General features: G+C 39.1%; 1 protein-coding gene and 1 long non-coding RNA gene across 2 annotated transcripts; both read right to left on the minus strand.

The window, feature by feature from the left end:
* Positions 1–3,992: 3,992 nt before the first annotated feature.
* LOC139155680 (vomeronasal type-2 receptor 26-like) lies at positions 3,993–11,453 on the minus strand. The gene is made up of 4 exons (XM_070730924.1): positions 11,337–11,453; positions 8,622–8,840; positions 7,919–8,048; positions 3,993–4,897 (listed from the first exon to the last, which is right to left on the minus strand). The coding sequence occupies exons 1-4, from the start codon at positions 11,451–11,453 to the stop codon at positions 3,993–3,995; spliced, it is 1,371 nt and encodes a 456-aa protein (XP_070587025.1).
* Positions 11,454–19,446: 7,993 nt separating this feature from the next.
* On the minus strand, positions 19,447–22,855 carry LOC139155686 (uncharacterized). Its single transcript, XR_011557111.1, has 3 exons — positions 22,780–22,855; positions 20,342–20,468; positions 19,447–19,851 (listed from the first exon to the last, which is right to left on the minus strand). It is a non-coding gene; the product is annotated as an uncharacterized lncRNA (long non-coding RNA).
* Between the last annotated feature and the right edge of the window lie 3,967 nt (positions 22,856–26,822).

Raw genomic sequence — 26,822 nt, forward strand, 5'->3', positions numbered from 1 at the left:
TTATATTGGGGTTTTTATATGTTGTAAGTCGCCCAAAGTCCTTGGAGAGGCATGGTATAAAAGTCAAACAAACAAATTAATTAATTAATTAATTACCACCCTATCAGCTGGGACACAGGAGGCAGAGAAGAGGTGGGGGTGGGCGTGGTCAGAGGTGGTATGTACCAGTTCTTCGATCTACTCAAATTTTCCACTACCAGTTCTCCAGAACTGGTAAGAACCTGATGAATCCCATCTCTGAGCTACGATGGTATAAGCATACTTTGAAACTTGACAGGCCGATCCTTGGGAAATCTGAGCAATAGGAACATTCATACTATACCCCAAGTCTAGAACACTTTGCAGAATGGTGCTTCGTCGCATCTTTCAGTAGCAGTTATGGCTCTAGTTTTCTCATAGTGGCCTGGGGTTAGTGGCAGCTGGCTGAGGCTTCTGAAGGTCTTGGACCTCTCCTTAGGCCCAGACCCACTGCTGCAGCTACGTGCTGACATGTAGGGCAGCCTAGATGGATGGGGGAGATAGGTGAGGGAGAGAGTTGTGATAACTTCAGTGTTAAGTGAAGCAACAATGCAAATGCCAGCATCTCTATGGAGACTCTCAATCATCCAAGCCATGGTTGTCCCAAACATGCATTTCAAAAGGCAAATGGACTTTGTTTTTCCTTGAAAACATTTCATTCAAGAAGCTTCTTCAGCTCTGGCTTAATGGTGAGTAATAGAAGGATTTATATTCTTTGCAAACATCTGGTTGTTAGCACTTTGAAGGTCGGTCACCAGGTCTTAGAGCTCCACACTTTCAGAGTGCTAACAATGACTATTAAGGAATATAAATCCATTCCTCAACGTTCTTCCAGAACTGTAGAAGCTTCTTGGATGAGAAGTGAAAAGTTTTCAAGGAAAAGACCCAGAAGGTCATGTTGCCTTTTGAAAAGCACCTTTGAGACAATTGACAGAATCATATGTCTCAGGGCTCCAAGTAATACATCCACAGCAAAAAAAGGTCTGAGACAGGCATATTCCTCAAAGAACAATGTATTGGGATATATCATATTGGTGCAAACCTGGTGAAAACTGGCTCTGTTTCCCACCGGTTTCCACCTAATTTGTCACTTTCCCAAAGTCATCAGTCACAAGGTCCAATCAGCAGACAGTCCATTTGCCTCATGATCCCATTCTCCTCTTTCAGAAAACCTGCGTGAATGTCTTTGGTTCCCTAGAGAAATACTTTTATTTTGGCTACAACAGCCCAGTTATCTCTACTCCCCCCCCCACACACACTCTGCCCCTCAGCTCCAGTCTGTGTTAGCACTGAAGCAACAGGAAAGGAAATGGCCTCAGTCTGGAAGTTTACTCCAGGGTTGACAACATGTCAGCGTAGGTGGTTGACAACATGTCAATGCAGGTGGCATAATGATTGAAACTTTGGGCACAGTTTGGAACTTTCTTTATTGAGTGCTGTCCTAATTTCAAATAGTCACTGAACACCCTTGAAAATGTCCAAAGATATTTCAGCAGAAGAGCCCTTCACTCCTCCACTCGAAACAGAATATCCTACGAAAATAGACTAACAATCCTGGGCCTAGAAAGCCTAGAACTACGGTGCCTAAAACATGATTTGAGTATTGCCCACAAGATCATATACTGCAACGTCCTACCAGTCAATGACTACGTCAGCTTCAACCACAATAACACAAGAGCACGCAACAGATTCAAACTTAATACGAACCGCGCCAAACTTGACTGTAAAAAATATGATTTCAACAATCGAGTTATCGAAGCGTGGAACTCATTACTGGACTCAATTGTGTCAACCCCTAACCCTCAACACTTCTCCCTTAGACTCTCCACGATTGACCTCTCCAGGTTCCTAAGAGGCCAGTAAGGGGCGTACATAAGTGCACTGGTGTGCTTTTCGTGCCCTGTCCAATTATCTTTCCTTTCTTTCACCTATCTTATATATTCTCTTCCTTTCATATATCCTCTCCTCTAAGTTCACTTTCACCCTCTTTTATATTATCACATGTCTATTTTTCTTCCTATGTATTTGTGTATTGGACGAATGAATGAATGAATGAATGAATGAATGAACGAACGAATGAATAAATAAATAAATAAATAGGTTATCATCTACCTGTACAATACCACCATTGAGGGTGAACACAACCCAACATATTTTGAAAGACTCTTTTGATGAAAACAAATAAAATGGGAAATTGTACTGTTGCAAACTACATCCTAATCTTTAATATCAATGATTATTCCTAAGTAGATCACTGGTAACTTGGTGGGGACAAATGGAATTAATAAGAAATAAAATGATGGATGAGGTGATGATAACATGGGCACAAAACTTTGATGCTAACATAGAATTGGAAAAGGTCTGAAGCAAAAGCTATAAAATGACAAAGGTGCATCTCATATAAAGAAAACATCTTCAGACTGTTTTACAGATGGCACCTTCCACCAGCACGGATTGCAAAAATGAACTCCAACACATTGCCAGAATGTTGGAAAGGTAAACATAATACAGGAACATACCACTACATGTGGTGGTCCTGTCCCAAAGTAAAGCAATACTGGCAAAGGAGAAAGAAATAACAAATCAAAATATAGAAATGAAACTGGAACTATTCTTCCTAAGGTTATTTACAGGGAACCACATAAAAAACCTCAATATTTAAGTCTACATATTATCATAGCAGCAAAAGTAACACTTGCACAGAACAATAATATACATGAGAGGACTCTTAGAGTGCGCAGACATGGATAGGTTTACTAAAGAAATTTCTTTATTAAAGAAATAAGAATCAGAATATTTTAAGGGGTGGGTATTTTTTTGCTGTTTTTTTCTCCTATGCACATGAAGAAGCCACATTTCCAGCGCTGTGCATGTTCTGCCATCTTGTTTCCAGCTCTATTTTGTTGAGGTGGGGGGAGTTTTTGACACTGTGCATGCCCATAAGGCACAGACACATGATGCAAGAGAAAACAATCTAGCAGTGAGGTAAGGTCGAACCCACCCCTGAGAGCCAGGATTGATGCAAATTTAATTCAATATGAATCTTTATTAACGTCTAATAAAGCCAGTGAATTTTGGAGTAAAACAAACAATCAAACACACTTTCAATACTTAATAAATTCAAATTGTTGTACTGAAAGTTGATTTCTTCATCAAACACAGCTGTCTTTGATACACAATTCTTTAACCATACATTTGTTACAAATGATTTGAGATTACAGACTTTATATTATTGTTGTCTTTAAATTACACATACATTTTGTTTCCCAAACAACCGATTTTTAAGCATTTCATGTACTTTTATGTGTAAGTTTATGAAACAAGAAAAAGACTATTCCACAATGTCTTGTTCCCTTCTCAATAACAACTGATCATTTATTCACACCCATCCTTCATTCCATTCTTCCATGTACTTGCCCACCTCTTTCTTCATAATTATTGAAAAGGATAATTAATTGGTAAGAATAGGAAGGAGAGAAAAGAATGATTTATGTCTACATTATATGATCTTACTTAATAACAAAGTTTGTCTCTCAACTAATTGAAACTAAAATAATGTAGTACATTTAAACTCTACCTTTAAAATGTTTAATAATTGATAGAATGCAAAAGTTAGTAAAAACCATCAAAGACCTCAGGGATCTAAAGAAATGAATATACTTAAAAGCATTGATAGTGAATGAAATTTAACATACCAAAAACCCCTTTGATGAAAACAACTAAAGTGGTCAGCTATCTGGGAGGAAATGAATATCTATATTTTTAATATCTAGTTTCATAGTTCATCACTAGAACCTCAATTGGGAAAAATTGTATTAACGCAAAACAAAAAGGTGACTGATTGTTCCTGATTAACAGAAACTTTATGATTAATAACATCACCTGATTTTCAATTACTTAATGGCAATGTTCCTCTTATTTCATATTTTAGAAATCAGATCAAATACAAAAATGGCCAAACCAAAGTAAAGGTTTCAGAGATTCTTTTGCCTCATTATATTCTCTCGAAAATTCAGATTCGGTCTTAGGAGTATGATGTAGCATTTGGGGGAAAAGATGCAAACCAAAAGACCAGCCCCAGAGGCCAAGATAGAGAAGATCTCTACAGCCACCATGGATTTTCCTTTGGTGCTCAGATAGGTAGGAAGGAAGGTGACCCAAACACAGCAAAAGACCAGCATACTAAAAGTAATGAACTTGGCTTCGTTAAAGCTGTCAGGCAATTTCCTAGCCAGAAAGGCTACCATGAAACTTATGAGGGCCAAGAAACCCAGGTAGGCCAGCACTGTGTAAAACATTGAAGCTGAACTTTCATTACATTCCCAGATAGTTTCTCCTACCAAGGAGTGGAAGTCAAAATTGGGAAATGGGGGAGATGTTACCAGCCAGGTGGCACAAAGAACTGCTTGGACCAGGGGACAGCCTATGACAATTGAGTTGGTCAATGGTTTTCCTAGGAATTTCCTTGTCCTGTTCCCTGGCTTGTTAGCCATGAAGGCCAGAACCACCATGACAGTTTTTGCCAAGATGGAGGAAACTGCAAGAGAAAAGACAATGGAAAAAGCAGTTTGTCGCAAGAGACAGGTGAGCTTCCGGGGTCGACCAATGAAGAGGAAGGAGCAGAGGAAGCAGAACAGGAGAGAAACCAGGAGGATGTAGGTGAGATCTCGGTTGTTGGCCTTGACAATTGGTGTGTCATGATGTTTGTAGAAAATTACCAGTATTGCAGATGTGATCAGAGAAAGGAAAAGAGCCAGAGAAGCCAAAATGTATCCTAGGGTCTCTTGATAGGCAAGGAAGTGGAGCTTCTTGGCAATGCATTGGTTCTTGTCCTTGTTGGGATATTGATCTTCTGGGCATGGGTCACAGTAGTCTGCATCTGAAAAGAAGAATTTTTGTGTCAGGATCATTTACCATGAGCATTATCCCTCCTGAAGGATTGACATGTCGGTCCCTTTTTCGTTCTGGCCAACCCATAAATGATGTGGGTTGTGAGAGAATCTTTCATCTTTAATCTTTTTCTTTTCAACCTAAAACTGAAACCTCCGGAAGATGAATGGATCAGTCAGGAATTCTATTTTATGTTTGTACATTGTTGGTTACCTTTTGCTCTGTAAGAGAGGACCAGGCTGAGGCTGAGAAAGGGGTCAAATGCATCATCAATCTGGAGTCTTCTCATATCCTCAAGAGATCTAAGTCCAGCCCACCTTGAATTCCATGGACTCTTATCTTCCGCCAATTTGCTTTGACTATTAGTAGTTCAGGTTTTTGTAGAGAGCTTAAAATTGCAGGGTTTTTTCAATCTTTATATCAGTAGTGAAATCCATTTTTTTTTTTACTTCCGGTACTGTGGGCGTAGCTCTTGGACATGGTGTGTCTTGGTTAGCATGGCATGGAAAGGATACTGCAAAATCTCCACTCCTGGAGAAATGATACTGCAAAATCTCCATTTCCTTGTGCAGCAGCAGCCAAAAAAGCCAATGAAATCTTAAATTGATTAACAGAGGGACCAAATCTAGGACTAGGGAGGTCCTAATACCTCTCTATAAAGCCTTAGTTAGACCACAAATATTGCATCCATTTTTGGTGATCATAGTACAAAAAAGACATTGAAACTCTAGAGAAACAGCAGGAGATAGCAACCAGGGTAATAGGAGGACTAGATATGAAGACAGGTTGTAATAACTGAACATGGCCTGTCTGGTAAAGAGAAGGATCAGGGATGACATGATAACAGTGTCCCAATACTTAAGGACCTATCACAGAGAGGAGGGGGTCAAGTTATTTTCCCAAACCCCAGAAGGCCAGACAAGGAATAATGCATGAATGCTCACCAAAGAGAGATTCAACCTGGAAATAAGGAGGAACTTATGATGGTGAGAGCGATCAACCAGTGGAACACCAGTCTTTCCAGAGGAGACTGGATGGCCATTGGTCTGAACTGGTGTAGGGACTCCTGCTTGGGCAGGGTGGGGGTGGGATTGGATTACATGACCAAACACTGTTTCCTCTAAGCTGCATGGGTCTGGCTATTATCTACCACCAATTTGCTTTGACCATTAGTAGTTCAGATTCTTGTACAGAGCTTAAGGCTGCAGTTATAATTCAATCTTTATATCAGTGGTGAAATCCATTTTTTTTTACTATTGGTTCTGTGGGCGTAGCTTTGTGGACATGGTGTGTCTTGGTCAGCATGGCATGGAAAAGATACTACAAAGTGTCCACTCCTGGAGAAAGGATGCTGAAAAATCTCCATTTCCATGTGCAGCAGCAGCAAAGCTGACAGGAGAATGCTTGGAATTTGAGTTCACAAGACTTAAAATTGACAAGTTTGGGGATCCCTGCCTTAGGCAAAGCAGACATTTTTACCATCTTTGCATTCTTATGATTGAACAGTAAGAAGTGGAATACTGCATTAATCCCTAATGTCTTGATAGTTCTTAAGGTGTGGTTAATATTAAACATATGCAGAAATAATCTTTTGCATCTCCTTCCACAGTAGTAATTCTTAATTTGTAGGGAACATAATTTTGCAACATTTTATACAGCCTATTTAATGGGTCATAGAGAGAGGAAAGAATAACATTCCTTATTTTTCTCTGCCGTCTTTGCAATGTTCACACCAGAGCTCGCCTGCTTAGGTGGAATGGTAATGTGTGCTCGCCCCCGTGGCTCTGAGTGGTAGCAGAGTCCAGCACAATTATACTACTGCACTTGGGTAGGTAGTGAAATCACGTGCAGACATGACCTGCATGTCCGTGCGCGATTTCGCTACCTGCCCATGTGCATTAGCATAATTGTGCTGGACTCCGTTACCACTCAGAGCCACGGGGGTGAGCACATGTCCCCATTCCAAGTTAGCCCACTTCTGGTTCCCATGCAGAACGTACAAGTCTATTAATTCTGTATGAAACTGATAATTCATTAATATACATCAGCTGAAAATACATTCCATCTATGTGCGTTGAAATCACATTCCTTCTCCAAGGAGTGTACCTCCATGGTTTGATAGATCCTGAAACAATTGTGCACAAAGATCATTATGTTTGCAAGAATTGTGAAACTAATATAATGAAGCTTTTCCACATACATCTAATGTGAAGTAATAATACTGATTGACTATAATTGTATTTGTGCAGTCAGAAGCAGGCCATCTCTAGATTTCAGAAACGGTAAGATGAGACTGTCTTTCAGGGATTGACCATATACATTATTTATTTATTTATTTATTTATTTATTTATTTATTCATTCATTCATTCATTCATTCATTCATTCATTCATTCATTCATTCAATTTTTATGATGCCCTTCTCCTTAGACTCAGGGCAGCTTACAACATGTTAGCAATAGCATTTTTTAAGAGAGCCAGCATATTGCTCCCACAATCTGGGTCCTCATTTTACCCACCTTGGAAGGGTGGAAGGCTGAGTCAACCTTGAGCCGGTGATGAGATTTGAACCGCTGACCTTCAGATCTACAGTCAGCTTCAGTGACCTGCAGTACAGCACTCTACCTGCTGCGCCACCCCGGCTCTTACCATTACCATAAACACTATGCAAGTATTGTAATATTGCAGACTTGCAGTATTATAAGTGATACTTATATCTAACAATTTTAATTAAGCAGGTCTATTGAATAAAGATAACTTTGAATTTCAAATAACATTAATTTTGTTGTTGTCTTGGGTGACATCTTTGAAAAAAATCCAGGTGCCCAGGCATGAAAATGTACCACTCAAACACTACACTTTCTATCTACAATGAAAAAAATTAGAGGGAACATTGCCTTCCAAGTCTAATATTTGAATCTAATCAAATCTAACAAAAGTGACAAAATCAACACCTTTTCTATTGAATGGCTTCCTTGCTCTTGGAAGGTTGATATTTGAAGTTTGCTCTACCTGTCTGATTAGAAAATGTCCCCTTTGGGCAAGCGTCACACTCATAGCAGCAAACTGGCTTTCCCTCTGGAACTCTTCTCCTCTCTCCTGCCTGGCACCTTTTCATGGCACACCTGGCAAAGGGCACCTTCTGAAAGAGAAAAGAGAAAGAGATGGTTATTTGATCATATGATTTCAGGGGTTCTGCAGTGGCCATAATTTTGAGGAACAGGCATAATTAACATTCAGTTAGTGCTGACATAACTTCAAATAACACCTGGCAAATGGCATTTTTAAGAGAAAAAAGAGAACTATTTGAGGTAACCTAGGCCAAGGATCAACCTCATTTCCACATTCCTGTTTTTCTGTTCAGAATGTTTAAACTCTGGATTTGAATTTCAGAGTGGACAGCAAACCTTCTTACATTGAGATACAGCCTTTATAAAACCAGGAATGATGAACAATGGTCCATGAAATCATCCATTGAAATCAGTGTCTGATCTAATCGCATCCTGGTTTCAGCAGAAGTTCTTCCTATTCCGACCTATTGTTGGACTTTTCACAATTTAGATCTGAAATTTGTTAACCTCTAGTGCAGGTAATTCACCAAATTCCAAAAGTATTTCCTGATTTTATAGACCTATTTTCACCTTAGAAGGATGTCCAGCACCCCCAAGAGAAAGTGATTCATTGATTGAATGTACAACATTTCCTTCCAGTTCACCTTTGTGGCCCAGACGATCGCATCAGAGTTAATGGTGAAATCCTGGTCTGGAGCAGCCCTGGAATTCTTGTGCCCAACTTTCACAGGGACTAAATATTTTTGGGGGTGGACAACCCAGTTGACGATATCATAATGAGCAAATCCAAGTCCATTTTCTGAAATGGAGACTTCATCTCCAGCACTGTTGTTGAAGTGGACATTCCTCAAATTGGAAAGAATCTGAAACAAGAGAGATCTTTAGAAATTGGGTGAATAAGCTGAAAGGCAGAAATGAGACACTGTGGCTTCTATCATTTTCTGGTGGCCATCAATTTAGGAAATAGGTGTATACCTGAAAAGCTCAAGTTGACGCATGCACAGAAGCCAAATCTCACATGAGGCGCACATGTGCATGTGTCGGAAGTGCCTGCGCTGGCTGCCAAGGACCATCTGGGTAGGGAGGTAAGAGTCAGCCTTCCATTGGTTGAAATGTGAGCAGTCAGGCGTAACACCAAATATTTGGCTATATTCAGATCGTGCAGAATGCAGCTGCGAGAGCAATCATGGGCTTCCCTAAATATGCCCATGTTACACCAACACTCCGCAGTCTACATTGGTTGCTGATCAGTTTCTGGTCACAATTCAAAGTGTTGGTTTTGACCTTTAAAGCCCTTCATGGCATCAGACCAGAATATCTCCGGGACCACCTTCTGCTGCATGAATCCCAGCGACCAGTTAGATCCCACAGAGTTGGCCTTCTCCGCGTCCCGTCAACTAAACAATGCCATTTGGCGGGACCCAGGGGAGAAACTTCTCTGTGGCGGCCCTGACTCTCTGGAACCAATTTATGCATGGTATGTTTGTAGGTATGTTTGGATTTAATAAGGGCTTTTAGTAATTTAAATATTAGATTTTTTATATGCTGCTGTTTATTATTGTTAGCCACCCCGAGTCTACGGAGAGGGGCGGCATACAAATCTAATAAGTAAATAAGTAAATAAGTAAATAAGTAAATAAGTAAGTAAATAAGTAAATAAGTAAATAAGTAAATAAGTAAATAAATAAATAAGTAAATAAGTAAGTAAGTAAGTAAGTAAGTAAGTAAGTAAGTAAATAAGTAAATAAGTAAATAAGTAAATAAGTAAATAAGTAAATAAGTAAATAAGTAAATAAGTAAATAAGTAAATAAGTAAATAAGTAAATAAGTAAATAAGTAAATAAGTAAATAAGTAAATAAATAAGTAAATAAGTAAATAAGTAAATAAGTAAATAAGTAAATAAGTAAATAAGTAAATAAGTAAATAAGTAAATAAGTAAATAAATAAACAAATAAACAAATAAACAAATAAACAAATAAATAAATGTATTAGTTCAACAGTAATTTCAGATATACATATCAGGATCTTCCTCAATATTGATTTATAGACTAGATAAAATGTAGAGATTACCAGCCATGGCTCCACATTTGAGATCCTCTTTCCAAACCTCAGCATGGCTGTTTGTGCTCCTGATACATAAATTGCATGCAATGCGTGTGCCACAGCGTAAATGGCATTATAGATACTGTAACTTTCACCTCTCATCCTTATTTCAAAAACAAAATCCGGAATATCCTCAAAACTCTCCTTTCCTGTACATTGTTCTTTTCCTTTTGGAGGGACCTTGCCTGGTTTGGGGATATGGCAGTGAAAGAGTGTTTCCCACCAATTCATGAGAAAGCTGGCCCCTACTTCAATCAAATTGTATAAAGACAGGATGAAGGGTCTGAATTCTGAGACCTCACCACTGTGTTCCCTAAACTGCAAAGCTCCATGCAAATTCTTTAAAACCTCAGCAGCATTTCCAATCAAAGTAAATTTCCAATGAGATGTTAGGATCCAAACAGTTTTAAGTGATATTCCATTTTTTACGCCAATATTAAGAACTGTCAAAAAAACTGTAATATCAGCGGAGTCTCCAAACAGAATAATAACTTCAGCTTTAAACAAAATTTTGAATCTTAATTGCTTTAATAAACCACTAAGTTGATCAGATTTCAGCCATTCAGTGAATGCCAGGCAGATCTCCTTCTCCTTCAGCATTGGCTTCAGAGTTGAGATGAAATGTCCTCCACTGTCATCTTCAGAGGTCACAAGCCCAACCCAGTTCCACTGGAAATGCAGGAGCAGCTGAACTAAACCCACACACTGTGGAAAGTCACTGGGATTAATCCGGAAGAAGGAAGGATAAACTGGTCTGTATTCCTGAGGGAACTCAAGGCCAACACCAAGCTGGAGAAAGGGAGATTCCTCTTTCAAAGTCAAAGCAACATTTTGTGCAGACTTTAAGGAGTCACTATTGCATGTCTTTCTACCTATCAGTCAGGCAGATTTACTTTGATTAAAGAAAGCTTTAGCTTCTTCTCTTCCTAGGAAGAACTGCAACTTCCGTATTCTTTTCTGGTTGCCACATGTCAGAAGCTGAGCAAAGAAGTTGTGAACCTGATACAAGTAATAAGTTGGAATAAAATGGTGGCTAAACTTTTATGAAAGTTACATTAGTTACATTAATTCTTCTTAGCAAGTACAGTATTTCAGAGTTATTTCATTATCTATCTGTTTGGAGTTATATAAAAATATATATTGAAACATAAAATGTAAAAATCAATTCAATTCTAGGATAACCCCTGCAATAACATTGTTTTCATCCTGGACTTCTGTGTGAGCTTTAATCCTGTATTCCATGAAGCCCCCTTACCTGTGGGACCTTGTAGATGCTGAAGATGGAGGCCATCTGCCTTGAGGATTCGGGTTGGTCACTTCCAATGACAGAGAGCAGAAGGTCCTGCCTGTCACATTTATAACCTGGAACCATTTGATCTCTTGTGGATAGAAAGGAGAGGCTGATTAAAGAAATCTTTCTCTCCATCTGAACATTGTTGCAAATGTGGAAGCCAAGTGTGATGTTGGGGAGGAGAACCAAATCTTTGTTGATCTCTGTGACTGCAAACACTAAGGCTAAGAACTGCTCGTATTTCTTCAGTATGGGTCTACAGTAAAAAAAAAATGGGAATGTTACAGGGAAAATGTGTGTGCTTTTTAAATTTGCCTAGCCATGTTTTGATGGTATTTGGAATAGCAAATCCCAGATTTCATTGAGCTTTTTTCATAGATGCTTTTTGATTGAACTTGTAAGGCAAAGGAGAAAGGTGAGGTGTTTCATTGGTCAATTCTTCTCACAATTAGGAAATTTCTCCTTAGTTCTAACTTGTTTCTCTTCTGGTTAGTTTTCTGCCATTGTTTCTTATCTTTGGTTCTTTGGAAAATAGTTCCATCCCCTTGTCTGTGTAGGAGCCCCTGAAATATTAGAACTGTGTTATCATGCCCCCCACCCACTTCTTTTCATTAAATAGTCATAACTCAATTCCTGTAACTGTCCTCTGTATGTTTTATCCTCCGGCCTCCTAATCATCTTTGTGGCTCTTCTCTTTATGCTTTCCAGAGTCTCATTTTTTTTAATCAGAACTGGTCACCACAATACAAAATTGATCTTATTCTAATACCATACAATGAAAAATGACTAGATTTTTCTTTGACTTTTCTACTATGCTTATCTGTCCATATTACCATTATGTCATTTCTTTAGGTCAGCAGAATTTCAAATTTGTTGTCTCTTCTCACTTTATTTGGTGGCCTATCAACTTCCTGATGTAAGACTACAATGAGGTGAGAATTCTAGCCTGTTTTATGATGAAAGACAAGAAGTACACTACACATTGGAACAGGATTTCTAAATGGAATCCCTGAATCCAGAATACAATTAAAAAAAACAATGCATCTTTCCCTGTCAGGTGAAACTTACAAAGTATAAAAATCAAGCTGAAATGGTTCTTTCTGAAAATCAGGGAAACTGCGGGACCAAATTTCCAGGGGCAAATTCCCACCAATAATGAGGTCACCAGGCCTGTAATAATGGTCTGTTACTGTAGGCTTGAAAAAATTCCTCCTCTCAGCAGTAGTTGGAGGCAAGAGGCAGAAGAGCAGCAGCAGGAAAGGCAAACGCTGCCAAATAAAGCCAAACATTATTGTCCTTCCTAAATCAGAAAATAATATTTGTGGAGAAGCTGAATTTTATGCATGAACAAAGAGAAAAGTGAGGAGAGTTGAGTCTCAACAAAACCAAGAATGATTCTTTTCAAGACATGATGACAGAATCTGCCCCTAGTGGAGAACCTAGGAACATATTTTCAAGCAGGTTTTATCTTGGAATAATTTGAGGGACAGAAATCCAGAGGGATACATTAAGAATTACTCTTTTGATAATTGTAAAGAATAGGTATTCTCCTATCTACTCAGCAAAAGATTTTATTAAAACACCTGGCTGAAAAAAACATGTTTGTGTCTCTTGTTTAATTCCTAGGGCAAATAGCCTTGAGAATCAAGATGAAATTAGGTATTTGACCTAGATGAAAGTGAGTCCCTGGAAGCAAGATGGAGTTTGGTCTGAGCTATAAGTTTATTTGGATAGTATTGAGAGCTAAAGGAGTCTGCAGAGAGGGGCCGCATACAAATATAAATTATTATTATTATTATTATTATTATTATTATTATTATTATTATTATTATTATTATTATTATTATGTCAGTACACACAGCAAATGAGATCACTATGCTGGATTTCGTATTTCATCACCAGTCGGGTGCTTCCCAAGCACCCAGGACTGTGTGATGTAGCGGCGAATTATGTGTGCCGATCCCAGTAAAGAAGCCTTTTGCAATTGACAGATGGAGATTTTGTCAATTCCAATGGTTTTCAAATGTCCGCTGAGATCCTTTGGCACTGCGCCCAGCATGCCAAGTATCACTGGGACCACTTTCACGGGCTTATGCCAGAGTCGTTGCAGCTCGATATTTAGATCTTCTTATTTCACTAATTTCTCTAGCTGCTTCTCCTCAATTCTGCTGTCTCCTGGGATTGCGATGTTTATGATCCATACTTTCTTTTTCTCCGCGATCACAATGTCTGGTGTGTTTTGCTTCAGAATTTGGTCAGTCTGAAGTTGGAAGTCCCACAGTAGTTTTGCTTGCTCATTTTTGACCACTTTTTTGGGCTTATGATCCCACCAGTTCTTTGCCACTGGTAAATGGTAGTTCCGGCACAAGTTCCAGTGGATCATCTGTGCCACAGCATCATGTCTATGCTTGTAGTCAGTCTGTGTGATCTTTTTGCAGCAGCTGAGTATGTGATCGATTGTTTCATCTGTTTCTTTACAGAGTCTGCACTTTGGATCGTCTGTTGATTTTTCAATTATGGCTTTGACAGCATTTGGCCTGTTCTTGTGCCACCAGTATTAGTCCTTCTGTCTCCTTTTTGAGTGTTCTACTTGTAAGCCATGAACAGATTTTTTTTAAAAAAAATAAATAGATAATAATAATAATAATAATAATAATAATAATAATTATAATTATTATTATTATTATTATTATTATTATTATTATTATTATTATTATTATTATTATTATTATTATCGTACAGGAAAATCGGTTGTATTCTAGTAAGTTTGAGCAATCATTCCAAAATATATACCAAATTACTGGTTTTGCTATACTTGGCAGAAGGTAAAATTAGAAACTAAGTTCTTTCATTAAATCTAATAGAATTATTTATTGGCCAAAATGTGATTGGACACACAAGAAATTTGTCTTTGGTGAATGAAATAATTAGAGGGATACATGGTGCATATAAATAGGTAGAAAAATCTCTCAAGATGTAACAGTAATTTAAACTTGTTCAACCCAGAGATTGTGTTCTGGTTAAGGAACATAGCCAACTCTGACGGAGGTTTCCCTTTTGGTGACCCTCCTTTCCTCTCCTGACTCCCTGGCTGGTTGTGGTGGGGCCAAGAGGTTATGCATGCACGGGGAGACCCTCAAATGAGTGCCAAATTCAGTCTTTTGATGCAGTGCCTATCCTGCCAAAAGGACCCGGCCATTGCCTTGCCGTCTTCTGTCTTCCCATCCAGCAGCTTTTCAGCCAAGCTGGTTGGTCAGAAAGCAAAGGCTGCCTTCATTCCGTTGACATTCCTCCCTCTCCTTCTCCTCTCATGCAGGTGGGGAAGGCATGGCAAGGCAATGGCTAGATGCTGCAGACAGTAGAGAAATGGCCCTGTTGCCACATTCATACCAAATTTGCACATAAGGCAGCCTTTGCTTCCTGCTGCTTTGGGCTCATGCTGATCCCACTCAGCTGAAATGCTGTGGGGGAGGGGACAGGATGGGACATAGCAAGGTAATGGCCAGATCCTTAGGGCAGAAGAGAAGCTGCATCCAAAGACCCTTCTTAAGCGAGAAGCTGCCTGCCATCTGCGTGCACCTTTGCTGCAGTTTGGCGCTTGGTTGAGGACGGTCTCCATGCATGCACAACAGCCAGCCATGGAGTCACGAGAGGGAAGAAGGGCTGCCCAAAGAGAATATGGGGTATCAATCATAGAAAAGAAAACACAGAGCTATAAAAACTGGTTAGGTGTGGCTAGGGGTCATGTGACACAGTGGGTCATGTGTCTCATATTTAATCATAGGAGAAATCAAAAAAAGAAACTGTGGATGCTTGGTTCTCCCAATATTGGGTACTTTTCATATTTGATCCTGGATAACACAATTTATTTATTATTTATTTATTATTTAGATTTGTATGCCGCCCCTCTCCGCGAACTCGGGGCGGCTCACACCCAAAAATATAAACAATCGTACAAATCCAAATAAATTCAATAAATTTAAGTATTTAAAATAGTTTTTTTTTAAAAACCCACTATATTAACAAGCACACACACAAACATACCATACATAAATTGTACGTGGCCGGGGGAGGTGTTTCAGTTCCCCCATGCCTGACGACAAAGGTGGGTTTTAAGAGCTTTACGGAAGGCAGGGAGAGTAGGGGCAGTTCTAATCTCCGGGGGGAGTTGGTTCCAGAGGGCCGGGGCCGCCACAGAGAAGGCTCTTCCCCTGGGGCCCGCCAACCGACATTGTTTAGTTGACGGGACCCAGAGAAGGCCCACTCTGTGGGACAATAACAGAGTTGGAGAGAATCTTGGAGATTTTTCAGTCCAATCCCATGCTCAAGCAGGAAACCTATACCACTCTCTTCCTAAAATCCTACGGTGTTGGAGGATCCAAAACTTATGCAGTCAAACTGGTCCATTGATTACATTATCTATACTATGTTCTATAAATAGTTCTAATTATTGGTGATGTTGTTGTGACCTGTTGGCTACCAGCACAGCTAGCAGCATTCAAGGAGGAGATTGACAGGGAGCCTGGGCCAAATTTTGTACCATTGGAAGTCTATGATGAAGAAGCAACCAGTGGAACAACCTCCCTGTGTAGGTTGTGAACTCCCCAACTCTGGACATTTTCAAGAGGAGATTGGACTGCCATTTGCCTGGGGTACTATAGGATTCCTGCTCAGGCAGGGGGTTGGACTTGATGACCTGCATGGTCCGTTTCAACTCTAACAATAAATAAATAAAGCAGGATCAGAAGCAGATACATAGCTGGGGCCTTCCATCTGATCCCAGGTGGAGGGGCAGCTGTCTTTGAGGCCTTGTTTCTTGTTGCTTTCTTGAAGTGATATTCAAATCGCCACACACACACACTGGTTTTGTGGCAAGCTGAGAAGAAGTAATGGCTGCCGCAACAGTGGTGGATTAATTATTTTTACTACCTGTTGTGTGGACATGGCTTGGTAGGTATGGCTTGGTGAGTGTTGCAGGGAAATGATACTGTCAAATCTCCATTCCCATTCCACTCCAGGGAGTCCCTACTCACAGTCACTCATGCCCTTGAGGTTCGACTACTGCAGTGTTCTCTATATGGGGCTCCCTTTGAAAAATGTTCAGAAACTACAAATCATGCGGAAAGCAGCAACACCAGCGGTCATGGGATTCCCCAGATGTGCCCATGTTTCTTCAGCACTTTGCAGTCTGCCCTGGTTGCCGATTGGTTTCAAAACACAATTCAAAGTGTTGGTTATGACCAGTGAAGGGCTACCAAAATTTTTACTACCACAATGCAAGCAAGGCTTATGCAGGACACCCCGTATTTTCTTTCAACATCTTTGAGTGCAAATTGGTTGCTTTTGCGTGGAGTTCCATTTTCACTACCCCACTGCGTCCCCACCCCCCATCCAGGCAGTAGCCCACCCCTGGTTATGATCTATAAAGCTCTACATGGCATCAGACCAAATTATTTGCAAGACCACCTTTTGCCACATGAATCCCAGAAACTGGAGATGTCCTACAGAGTTGGTCTTCTCCAGGTTCCATCAAAAAGACAATGTCACTTGGTGGGGCCTAGGGGAAGAGCCTTTTCTGTGGGGGCTCCAGCCCTGTAGAATCAGCTCCCCCCAGAGATCTGTACTGTCCCCGTCCTCCTCGCCTTCTGTAAGAGCCTTAATACTCATTTACGCTGCCAGGCTTTGAGCCGATTAGATCCTAGGCCCTGGCCAAATGAATGTATGTAGGTTTTCTGTGTGATTGGCAGTGATTGATTTTAATTATTGGGGTTTTAGATTAAGTGTCTTTTATATTCATTGGATTTGATGTTATATTTTGTTTTTTATATGTTGTAAACCACCCTGAATCTTTGGAATGGAGCGGCATAAAAGTCAAATGAAATAATAAAGAAATAAAGAGATAAAGAGATAAAGAGATAAAGAGATAAAGAGATAAAGAAATAAAGAAATAAAGAAATAAAGAAACAAACAAACAAACAAACAAACAAACAAACAAATATTCACGTGATCAGATGGGATTTGGGATTTGGGAGGCTGAGAAGAGATGGGAGTGGGGGTGGCCACAGGGTATTTAACAGTTCTCCGATCTACTCAAATTTTCCACTACCAGTTCTCCAGACCTGGTCAGAACCTGATGAATCACACCTAATTAAAAGTAAAAATTTTGTCACTTCCCCAAAGTCATCAGTCACAAGGTCCAATGAGCACACAGTCCATTTGATCCCAGTCTCCTCTTTCTGGACACATTCATGAATGTCTTTCGTTCCCAAGAGAAATAATTTTATTTTGGCTACAGTAGCCCAGTTATCTCTACTTCCCCCCTTTCTGCCCCTCAGCTCCAGTCTGTGTTAGCCCTGAAGCAACAGGAAAGGAAATGGCCTCAGTCTGGCCAGATTCAGGGTTGACAACAGGTCTGTGGAGGTGGTACAATGGTTGTAATTTTGGGCACAGTTTGGAACTTTCTTTGTTGAGTGCTGTCCCAATTTCAAATAGTCACTGAACATGTGGTAATAGGTTATCATCTGCTTATACAATACAAACATTGAGGGTGAACACAATCCAACAGGTGGGGGGAGTTTTGGGCACTGTGCCTGCCCGTAAGACACACACACATGATGCAAGAGAAAAGAAACCAGCGGTGAGGTAAGTTAGAACCCACCCCTGAGAGCCAGGATTGATGCAAATTTAATTCAATATGAATCTTTATTAATGCCTAATAAAGCCAGTGAATTTTGGAGTAAAACAAACAATCAAACACATTTTCAATACTTAATAAATTCAAATTGTTGTGCGGAAAGTTGATTTCTTCATCAAACACAGCTGTCTTTTATACACAATTCTTTAACCATACATTTGTTGCAAATGATTTGAGATTACAGACTTTATATTATTGTTGTCTTTATATTACACATACATATTGTTTCCCAAACAACCAATTTTTAAAGCATTTCTTGCACTTTTATATATAGGTTTATTAACCAAGAAAGAGACTATTCCACAATGTTCCCTTCTCAATAAAAACTAGTCATTTATTCTCACCCATCCTTCATTTCATTATTCCATCTACGTGCCCACCACTTTCTTCATAAATATTGAAAAATAATAATTAATTAGTAAGAATACAAGGATAGGGAAGAATCATTTATGTCTACATTATATGATATTACTTAATAATAAAGATTGTCTCTCAACTAACTGAAACTAAAATAATGTAGTTCATTTAAACTCAACCTTAAAAAATGTTTAATAATTGACTTAATGCAAAAGAAATTAAAAATCATCAAAGATTTAAAGAAATGAATCTACTTATAAATACTGATAGTGAATGAAATTCAACATACCAAAAAATCCTTTGATGAAAACAAGTAAACTAGTCAACTATCTGGTAGAAAATGAATATCCATATTTTTAATATCTAGTTTTGAACTGCATCGCTAGAACCTCAATTGGGAAAAATTTAATTATTGAAAAACAAAAATGTGACTGGTTGTTCCTGATTAATAGAAACTATATGATTAATAACATCACTTGATTCTCAATTACTTAATGGCTATTCTCCTATTATTATATATTTTAGAAATCAGATCAAATATAAAAAACATAAAAAAAAATTAAAAGTTTCAGAGATTCTTATGCCTCATTATATTCTCTCGACAATTCAGATTCGGTCTTAGGAGAATAATGTAGCATTTGGGGAAAAAGATGCAAACCAAAAGACCAGCCCCAGAGGCCAAGATAGAGAAGATCTCCACAGCCACCATGGATTTTCCTTTGGTGCTCAGATAGGTAGGAAGGAAGGTGTTCCAAACACAGCAAAAGACCAGCATACTAAAAGTAATGAACTTGGCTTCGTTGAAGCTGCGAGGTAATTTCCTAGCCAAAAAGGCTACCATGAAACTTATGAGGGCCAAGAAACCCAGGTAGGCCAGGACTGTGTAAAACATTGAAGTTGAGCCTTCATTATATTCCAAGATGGCTTCTCCTACTAAGGAGTGGAAGTCAAAATTGGGAAATGGGGGACAGCTTATGACAATGGAGTTGGTCAATGGTTTTCCTAAGAATTTCCTTGTCCTGTTTCCTGGCTTTGTAGACATGAAGGCCAGAACCACCATGACAGTTTTTGCCAAGATGGAGGAAACTGCAAGAGAAAAGAGAATGGAAAAGGCAGTTTGTCGTAAGAGACAGGTGAGCTTCCTCGGTCGACCAATGAAGAAGAAAGAGCAGAGGAAGCAGAACAGTAGAGAAACCAGGAGGACGTAGGTGAGATCTCGGTTGTTGGCCTTGACGATTTGTGTGACATGATGTTTATAGAAAATTATCAGTACTGCAGATGTGATCAGACAAAGAAAAAGAGACAGAGAAGCCAAAATGTATCCTAGGGTCTCTTGATAGGCAAGGAAGTAGATCTTCTTGGCAATGCATTGGTTCTTGTCCTTGTTGGGATATTGATCTTCTGGGCATGGGTCACAGTGGGCTGCATCTGAAAATAAGAATTTTTGTGTCAGGATCATTTACCATGAGCATTATCCCTCCTGAAGGATTGACATGTCGGTCCTTTTTTTGCTCTGGCCAACCCATAAATGATGTACAACTGTATGAACTATCCTTTTTATCAATAAAAGTTAAAAAAAAAGAACTTTTCTAGATAAGAATCGGATACTCAAGATTTTTTTTGCCTCCCATCCAAATTCTGAGCTTTTATTTCTTTCCTAATGGGTTTGCACGCATTATTTGCTTTTACATTGATTCCTAAGGGAAAAATTGCTTCTACTTAAGAACCTGGTCACAGAACGAGTTAAGTTCTTAAGTAGAGGTACCACTGTATTTTAATATTGAAGACTTGCAATATTATAAGTGATAGTCATATACAACATTTTTAATTAAGCAGGTACATTGAATAAAGACAACTTTGAGTTTCAAATAACATTAATTTTGTTGTTGTCTTGGGTGATATTTGAAGGTTGCTCTACCTGTCTGATTAGAAAATGTCCCCTCTGGGCAAGCATCACACTCATAGCAGCAAACTGGCTTTCCCTCTGGAACTCTTCTCCTCGCTCCTGCATGGCACCTTTTCATGCCACACCTGGCAAAGGGCACCTTTTGAAAGAGAAAAGAGAATGATAGTGTTATTTGATCACATGATTGCAGGGGGTCTGTACTGGCCATAATTTTGAGGATCAGACGTAAGTAACATTGTTATTGCTGAAATAATAATAATAATAATAATAATAATAATAATAATAATAAAGCCTTTGACTCATTGCCACACAGCTGGATCATAAAATGTCTGGAAGTCATTGGAGTCAATGAAAATATCAGGAAATTCATAGAAAAGACGATGAAATATTGGAAGACTGAGCTTTATGTTGGGAATGAAAGCTAAGGACTGGTCAACATCAGAAGGGGCATCTTCCAGGGGGATTCTTTGTCCCCATTGCTATTCATCATCGCTATAATCCCGCTGTCACTCATCCTACAGAAAACAAACCTTGGCTACCAAACTGCTAGGAATTCAGCAAAAATTTCACACCTGCTGTATATGGATGGCCTGAAGTTGTACGGAAAATCAGAAACTGAGATACAGTCACTAACCAACACTGTGCGGATCTTCAGCAATGACATCAGCATGGAGTTTGGCCTGGATAAATGTGCCACAGTAGCACTGAAAAAGGGGGAAATCACTGAAAGTGAGGGTATTGAAATGCAAAATGGTCAAACCATCAAGTGCCACCAGCCAGCAGCCTACAGATACTTGGGCATCTTGCAACTGGATAATATCAAGCATGGCCATGTGAAAACTGTGATCAGCAAAGAGTACATCCAGGGGACCAGAAAAATTTTGAAGAGCAAACTGAATGGTGGCAACACTATCAAGGCTATAAATACTTGGGCCATACCTCTCATTAGATACACAACTGCCATAGTGAACTGGACTCAAGCAGAGCTGGACAACCTGGACAGGAAAACCAGAAAATTAATGGCGATCCATCATGCGCTACACCCCCGCAGTGACGTTGACAGGCTGTATTTACCAAGGAAAATTGGCGGCAGAGGACTTTTGCAAGTGAAGCAGACAGTGGAAGGAGAGAAGCATGCACTAGCTGACTATGTGAAGGGGAGCAAAGATTCAGCATTGATGGAGGTCAACAATAGGAAGCTTCTCAAGGTGAAGCAAACTAAAGGCCAGGACAGAAAAACTGTAACTCAATGCTGTATTGTCAGTTGGTGGAACAAAGCATTGCATGGCCAGTTCTTGGAGAAGATTGAAGGCAAAGTGGATAAGGAAAAGACCTGGTCATGGTTACAAGTGGAACACTCAAAAAGGAGACAGAAGGTCTAATACTGACAGCACAAGAACAGGCCATTAGAACAAATGCTGTCAAAACCAGAATTGAAAAATCAACAGACGATCCAAAGTGCAGACTCTGTAAAGAAACAGATGAAACAATCGATCACATACTCAGCTGCTGCAAAAAGATTGCACAGACTGACTACAAGCATAGACATGATGCTGTGGCACAGATGATCCACTGGAACTTGTGCCGGAACTACCATTTACCAGTGGCAAAAACTGGTGGGATCATAAGCCTGAAGAAGTGGTCGAAAATGAGCAAGCAAAACTACTGTGGGACTTCTGACTTCAGACTGACTGAATTCTGAAGCATAACGCACCAGACATTGTGATCGTGGAGAAAAAGAAAGTATGGATCATCGACCTCGCAATCCCAGGAGACAGCAGAATTGAGGAGAAGCAGCTAGAGAAATTAGTGAAATACAAAGATCTAAAAATCGAGCTGCAACGACTCTGGCATAAGTCAGTGAAAGTGGTCCCAGTGGTACTTGGCACACTGGGCGCCATACCAAAGGATCTCAGCGGACGTTTGAAAACCATCGGAATTGACAAAATCTCCATCTGTCAATTGCAAATCCCCGCTTTACTGGGATTGGCAAACATAATTTGCCGCTACATCATGCAGTCCTAGGTGCTTGGGAAGCGCCCGACTGGTGATGAAATACAAAATCCAGTATAGTGATCTCGTTTGCTGTGTTGTACTGACATAATAATAATAATAATAATAATAATAATAATAATAATAATAATAATAATAATAATAATTTTTTCTGTTGAGATTGTCTAAACTCTGGATCTTGAACATCAGAGTGCATAGCAAAGTTTGTTACATTGAGATACAACTTCTATAAAACCAGGAATGATGAAGAATGGTCCATGGAATGGCCCATGAAAATCAGTGTCTAATCTAATTGTATCCTGGTTTCAGCAGAGGTTCTTTCTATTCCCACCCAGTTGGACCTTCCACAAATTAGATCTGCAAAATTTGTTAACCTCAAATGCAGGTAATCCACCAAATTCCAGAAGTATTTTCTGATTTTATAGACATGTTTTCACCTGAGAAGGATGTTCAGCACCCATAAGTGATTCATTTACTGAATTTACAACATTTCCTTCCACCTTTGTGGCCCAGGTGATTGCATCAGAGTTAATGCTGAAATCCTGGCCTGGGGCAGCCCTGGAATCCTTGTGCCCAACTTTCACAGGGACTAAATCTTTCTTGGGGTGGACAACCCAGTTGACGATTTCATAACGAGCAAATCCCAGTCCATTTTCTGAGATGGAGACTTCATCTCCCGCATTGTTGTTGAAGCGAACATTCCTCAAGTTAGAAAGAATCTGAAACAAAAGATATATTTGGAAATTGGGACAATTAGCTGAAAGTCAGAAATTAGACATTGTGGCTTCTATATCTGCTACTCATGTTTTATTAATGATACAAAAACACAGAAGATTATACAATCATATATGACTACATGTAATTTCTTATTCATAATTTTAGAAAGTAAAATTCATTTTTATTGTTAGAACAGAGAAAAAATATCTGTGCTGCTTGTTATCAAAGTCCCAGTGGAAGTGAGGACCACACTAACCATGATGCTGGTAGGCAGGGGCAGAATTCTTTTTTTCTTCTTTTCTTCCCTCCAAATTAACGTGTGTCTTATATTCCCGTGAGTCTTATACTCTGAAAAATATGGTACTTTACTTTTATCCCCACTTTAAATAAAATGTTATTTTTAATTTATATTATTATTATTTACAAAAATAAATGTTTTATTAATCTGTTCTGAGATTCAGTGATGGCATAAATGGCATTATAGATACTGTAACTTTCACCTCTTATCCTTATTTCAAAAACAAAATCCGGAATATCCTCAAAACTCTCCTTTCCTGTACATCGTTCTTTCCCTTTTGGATGGACCTTGCCTGGTTGGGGGATATGGCACTCAAAGAGTGTTTCCCACCAATACAAGAGAAAGCTGGCCCCTTCTTCGATCAAATGGTATAAAGACAAGACGAAGTGTCTGAATTCTGAGACATCACCACTGTGATGCCTAAACTGCAAAGCCCCATGCAAATTCTTAAATAGAGATAATTCAACAGTAATTTAAGATAGACATACAAGAATCTTCCTCAATATTGATCGATGGACTGGATAAAATGTCGTAGAGATTACCTGCCATGGCTGCACATTTGAGATCCTCTTTCCAAACTTCAACATGGCTGGTCGTGCTCCTAATCCATAAATTGCATGCAATGCATGTGCCACTGCATAAATGGCATTATAGATACTGTAACTTTCACCTCTCATCTTTATTTCAAAAACAAAATCCGGAATATCCTCAAAACTCTCCTTTCCTGTACATCGTTCTTTCCCTTTTGGATGGACCTTGCCTGGTTGGGGGATATGGCACTCAAAGAGTGTTTCCCACCAATACAAGAGAAAGCTGGCCCCTTCTTTGATCAAATGGTATAAAGACAAGATGAAGTGTCTGAATTCTGAGACATCACCACTTTGATGCCTAAACTGCAAAGCACCATGCAAATTCTTTAAACCTTCAGAAAAGTCTCCAATCAGAGAAAATTTCCAATGAGATGTTAGGATCCAAACAATTTTAAGTGATATCTTTACATATTTTACACAATAATTAAGAACTGTCAAAAATTTTGCAATATCAGTGGAGTGTCCAAACAGAAGAATAACATCAGCTTTAAACAAAATTTTGAAAATTAATCCATTTAATAAAATAGTAACTTGATCAGATTTCAGACTTTCAGTGAAGGCCAGGCAGATCTCCTTCTCCTTCAGCATTGGCTTCAGAGTTGAGAGGAAGTGTCCTCCACTGTCATCTTCAGAGGTCACAAGCCCAACCCAGTTCCACTGGAAATGCAGGAGCAACTGAACTAAAGCCACACACTGTGGAAAGTCACTGGGATTAATCCGGAAGAAGGAAGGATAAACTGCTCTGTATTCCTGAGGGAACTCAAAACCAACACTGAGCTGGAGAAAGAGAGATTCCTCTTTCAAAGATTAAGTAACTTTTATTTATTTATTAGATTTTTTTTTATACCACCCTTCTCCTTAGACTCAGGGCGGCTTACAACATGTTAGCAATAGCACTTTTTTAACAGAGCTAGGCTATTGCCTCCACAATCTGGCTCCTCATTTTACCCACCTCGGAAGGATGGAAGGCTGAGACAACCTTGAGCCGGTGATGAGATTTGAACCGTTGACCTTCAGATCTATAGTCAGCTTAAGTGGCCTGCAGTACAACACTCTACCTGCTGCACCACCCCGGCTCTACACCCACTCTACCTGCTGGTGCAGACTTTAAGGAGTCACAATTGCATGCATTTTCTACCTACCAGTCAGGCAGACTTACTTTGATTAACTTCTTCTCTTCCTAGGAAGAGCTGCTAGTTCCATGTTTTTTCTGATTGTGGCATGTCCGAAGCCGAGCAAAGAAATTGCTGATTAAACTGATACATTGCAATAAATTGAAATGAAATGCTGCTAAACTTTTATGAAAGTTAGAAAATAATTTTTGGCAAGTACAGCATTACAGAATTATTTCATCATCAATCTGTTTGGAGTTACAGTATATAAAAATATAGATTGAAAGATAAAATATAAAAGTCAATTCAATTGTAGGATATCCCCTTCAATAACATTGTTTTCATGCTTGACTTGTGTGTGAGCTTCCATACTGTATCCAGTGAAGCCCCCTTACCTGTGGGACCTTGTAGATGCTGAAGATGGAGGCCATTTGCCTTGAGGATTTGTGGTGGTCACCTCCAATGACAGAGAGCAGAAGATCCTGTCTGTCACATTTATAGTCTGGAATCATTTGGCCCCATGTGGAGAGCAAGGAGTGGCTGATTAAAGAAATTGCCCTCTCCATCTGAATATTGTTACAAATGTGGAGGCCAAGTGTGATGTTGGGGAGGAGAACCAAATCTTTGTTGATATCTGTGATTGCAAACACTAATGCAAGAAACTGCTGGTACTTCTTGAATGTGGGTCTATAGTAAAGAAAACATTGGGAATATTACAGAGAAAAATGTGGTGTGCCTGGGCTATAAATTTGCCTGGGCCATATTTTGATGGGATTTGGAATAGCAAGTCCCAGATTTCATTGAACCTTTTTCATAGATGCTTTTTGATTAAACTTGTATGGCTTAGTGACAAAGAAGAAACACAAGCTGTTCCATTGGTTAATTGCTCTCACCATTAGGAAATTTCTTCTTAGTTGTAACTTGTTTTTCTTGTGGTTAGTTTACAACCATTGTTTTTTATCTTCATTCTTTGGAATATAGTTTGATCCCCTTGTCTGTGTAGGAGCCCCTCAAATATTAGAACTGTGTTATCATACCCCACTCCCCCCAGTCCTTCTTTTCATTAAATAGATATAACTCAATTCCTGTAACTATCCTTTTAGCCTCCAGACTCCTAATCATCTTTGTGGCTCTTCTCTGCATGCTTTCCAGAGTCTCAAAATCTTTTTTGTTTAATTATGATGATCAGAACTCGTCACCACAATACAAAATTGATCTTATTATAAAACCATTCAATGAAAAATGACTAGGCTTTTCTTTGAGCTTTCTACTATGTTTTTCTGTCCGTATTAACATTGTGTCATTTTTTTTAGGTCAGCAGAATTTCAAATTAATTTTCCCTTCTCACTTTTTATTGTGGCTTATTTTCTTCCTGATGTAAGATTACAATGACTATTGCAATTCTAGCCTGTTTTATGATCAAGGACAAGACATTAGAACAGTAGAACAAACACATCAAAAAGAATTATTACCACTCCATACCCAGATGGATATCACCTAACAAACTAATTACTTACCCTAACCTTTTTTCTCCTTCCAGACTACTGACATATCAACAATTACTTGATGAAAACAATATTATCTTAACATGACAACTACTACACGATATAGGGATTAATTTGGACTGGTTAACCTACTTACAAAATCAATTCTAAATATAATGACCACAAAAAAAGACGGTTTCCAAAAAAATAATACAATTGACTTAATTTTCCATGGCCCAACTGTAAAAATGATTTCTAAATTATACAATTACTTATTAG

This window comes from Erythrolamprus reginae, unplaced genomic scaffold (genome assembly GCF_031021105.1).
Source record: "Erythrolamprus reginae isolate rEryReg1 unplaced genomic scaffold, rEryReg1.hap1 H_45, whole genome shotgun sequence".
Classification (NCBI taxonomy): domain Eukaryota; kingdom Metazoa; phylum Chordata; class Lepidosauria; order Squamata; family Dipsadidae; genus Erythrolamprus; species Erythrolamprus reginae.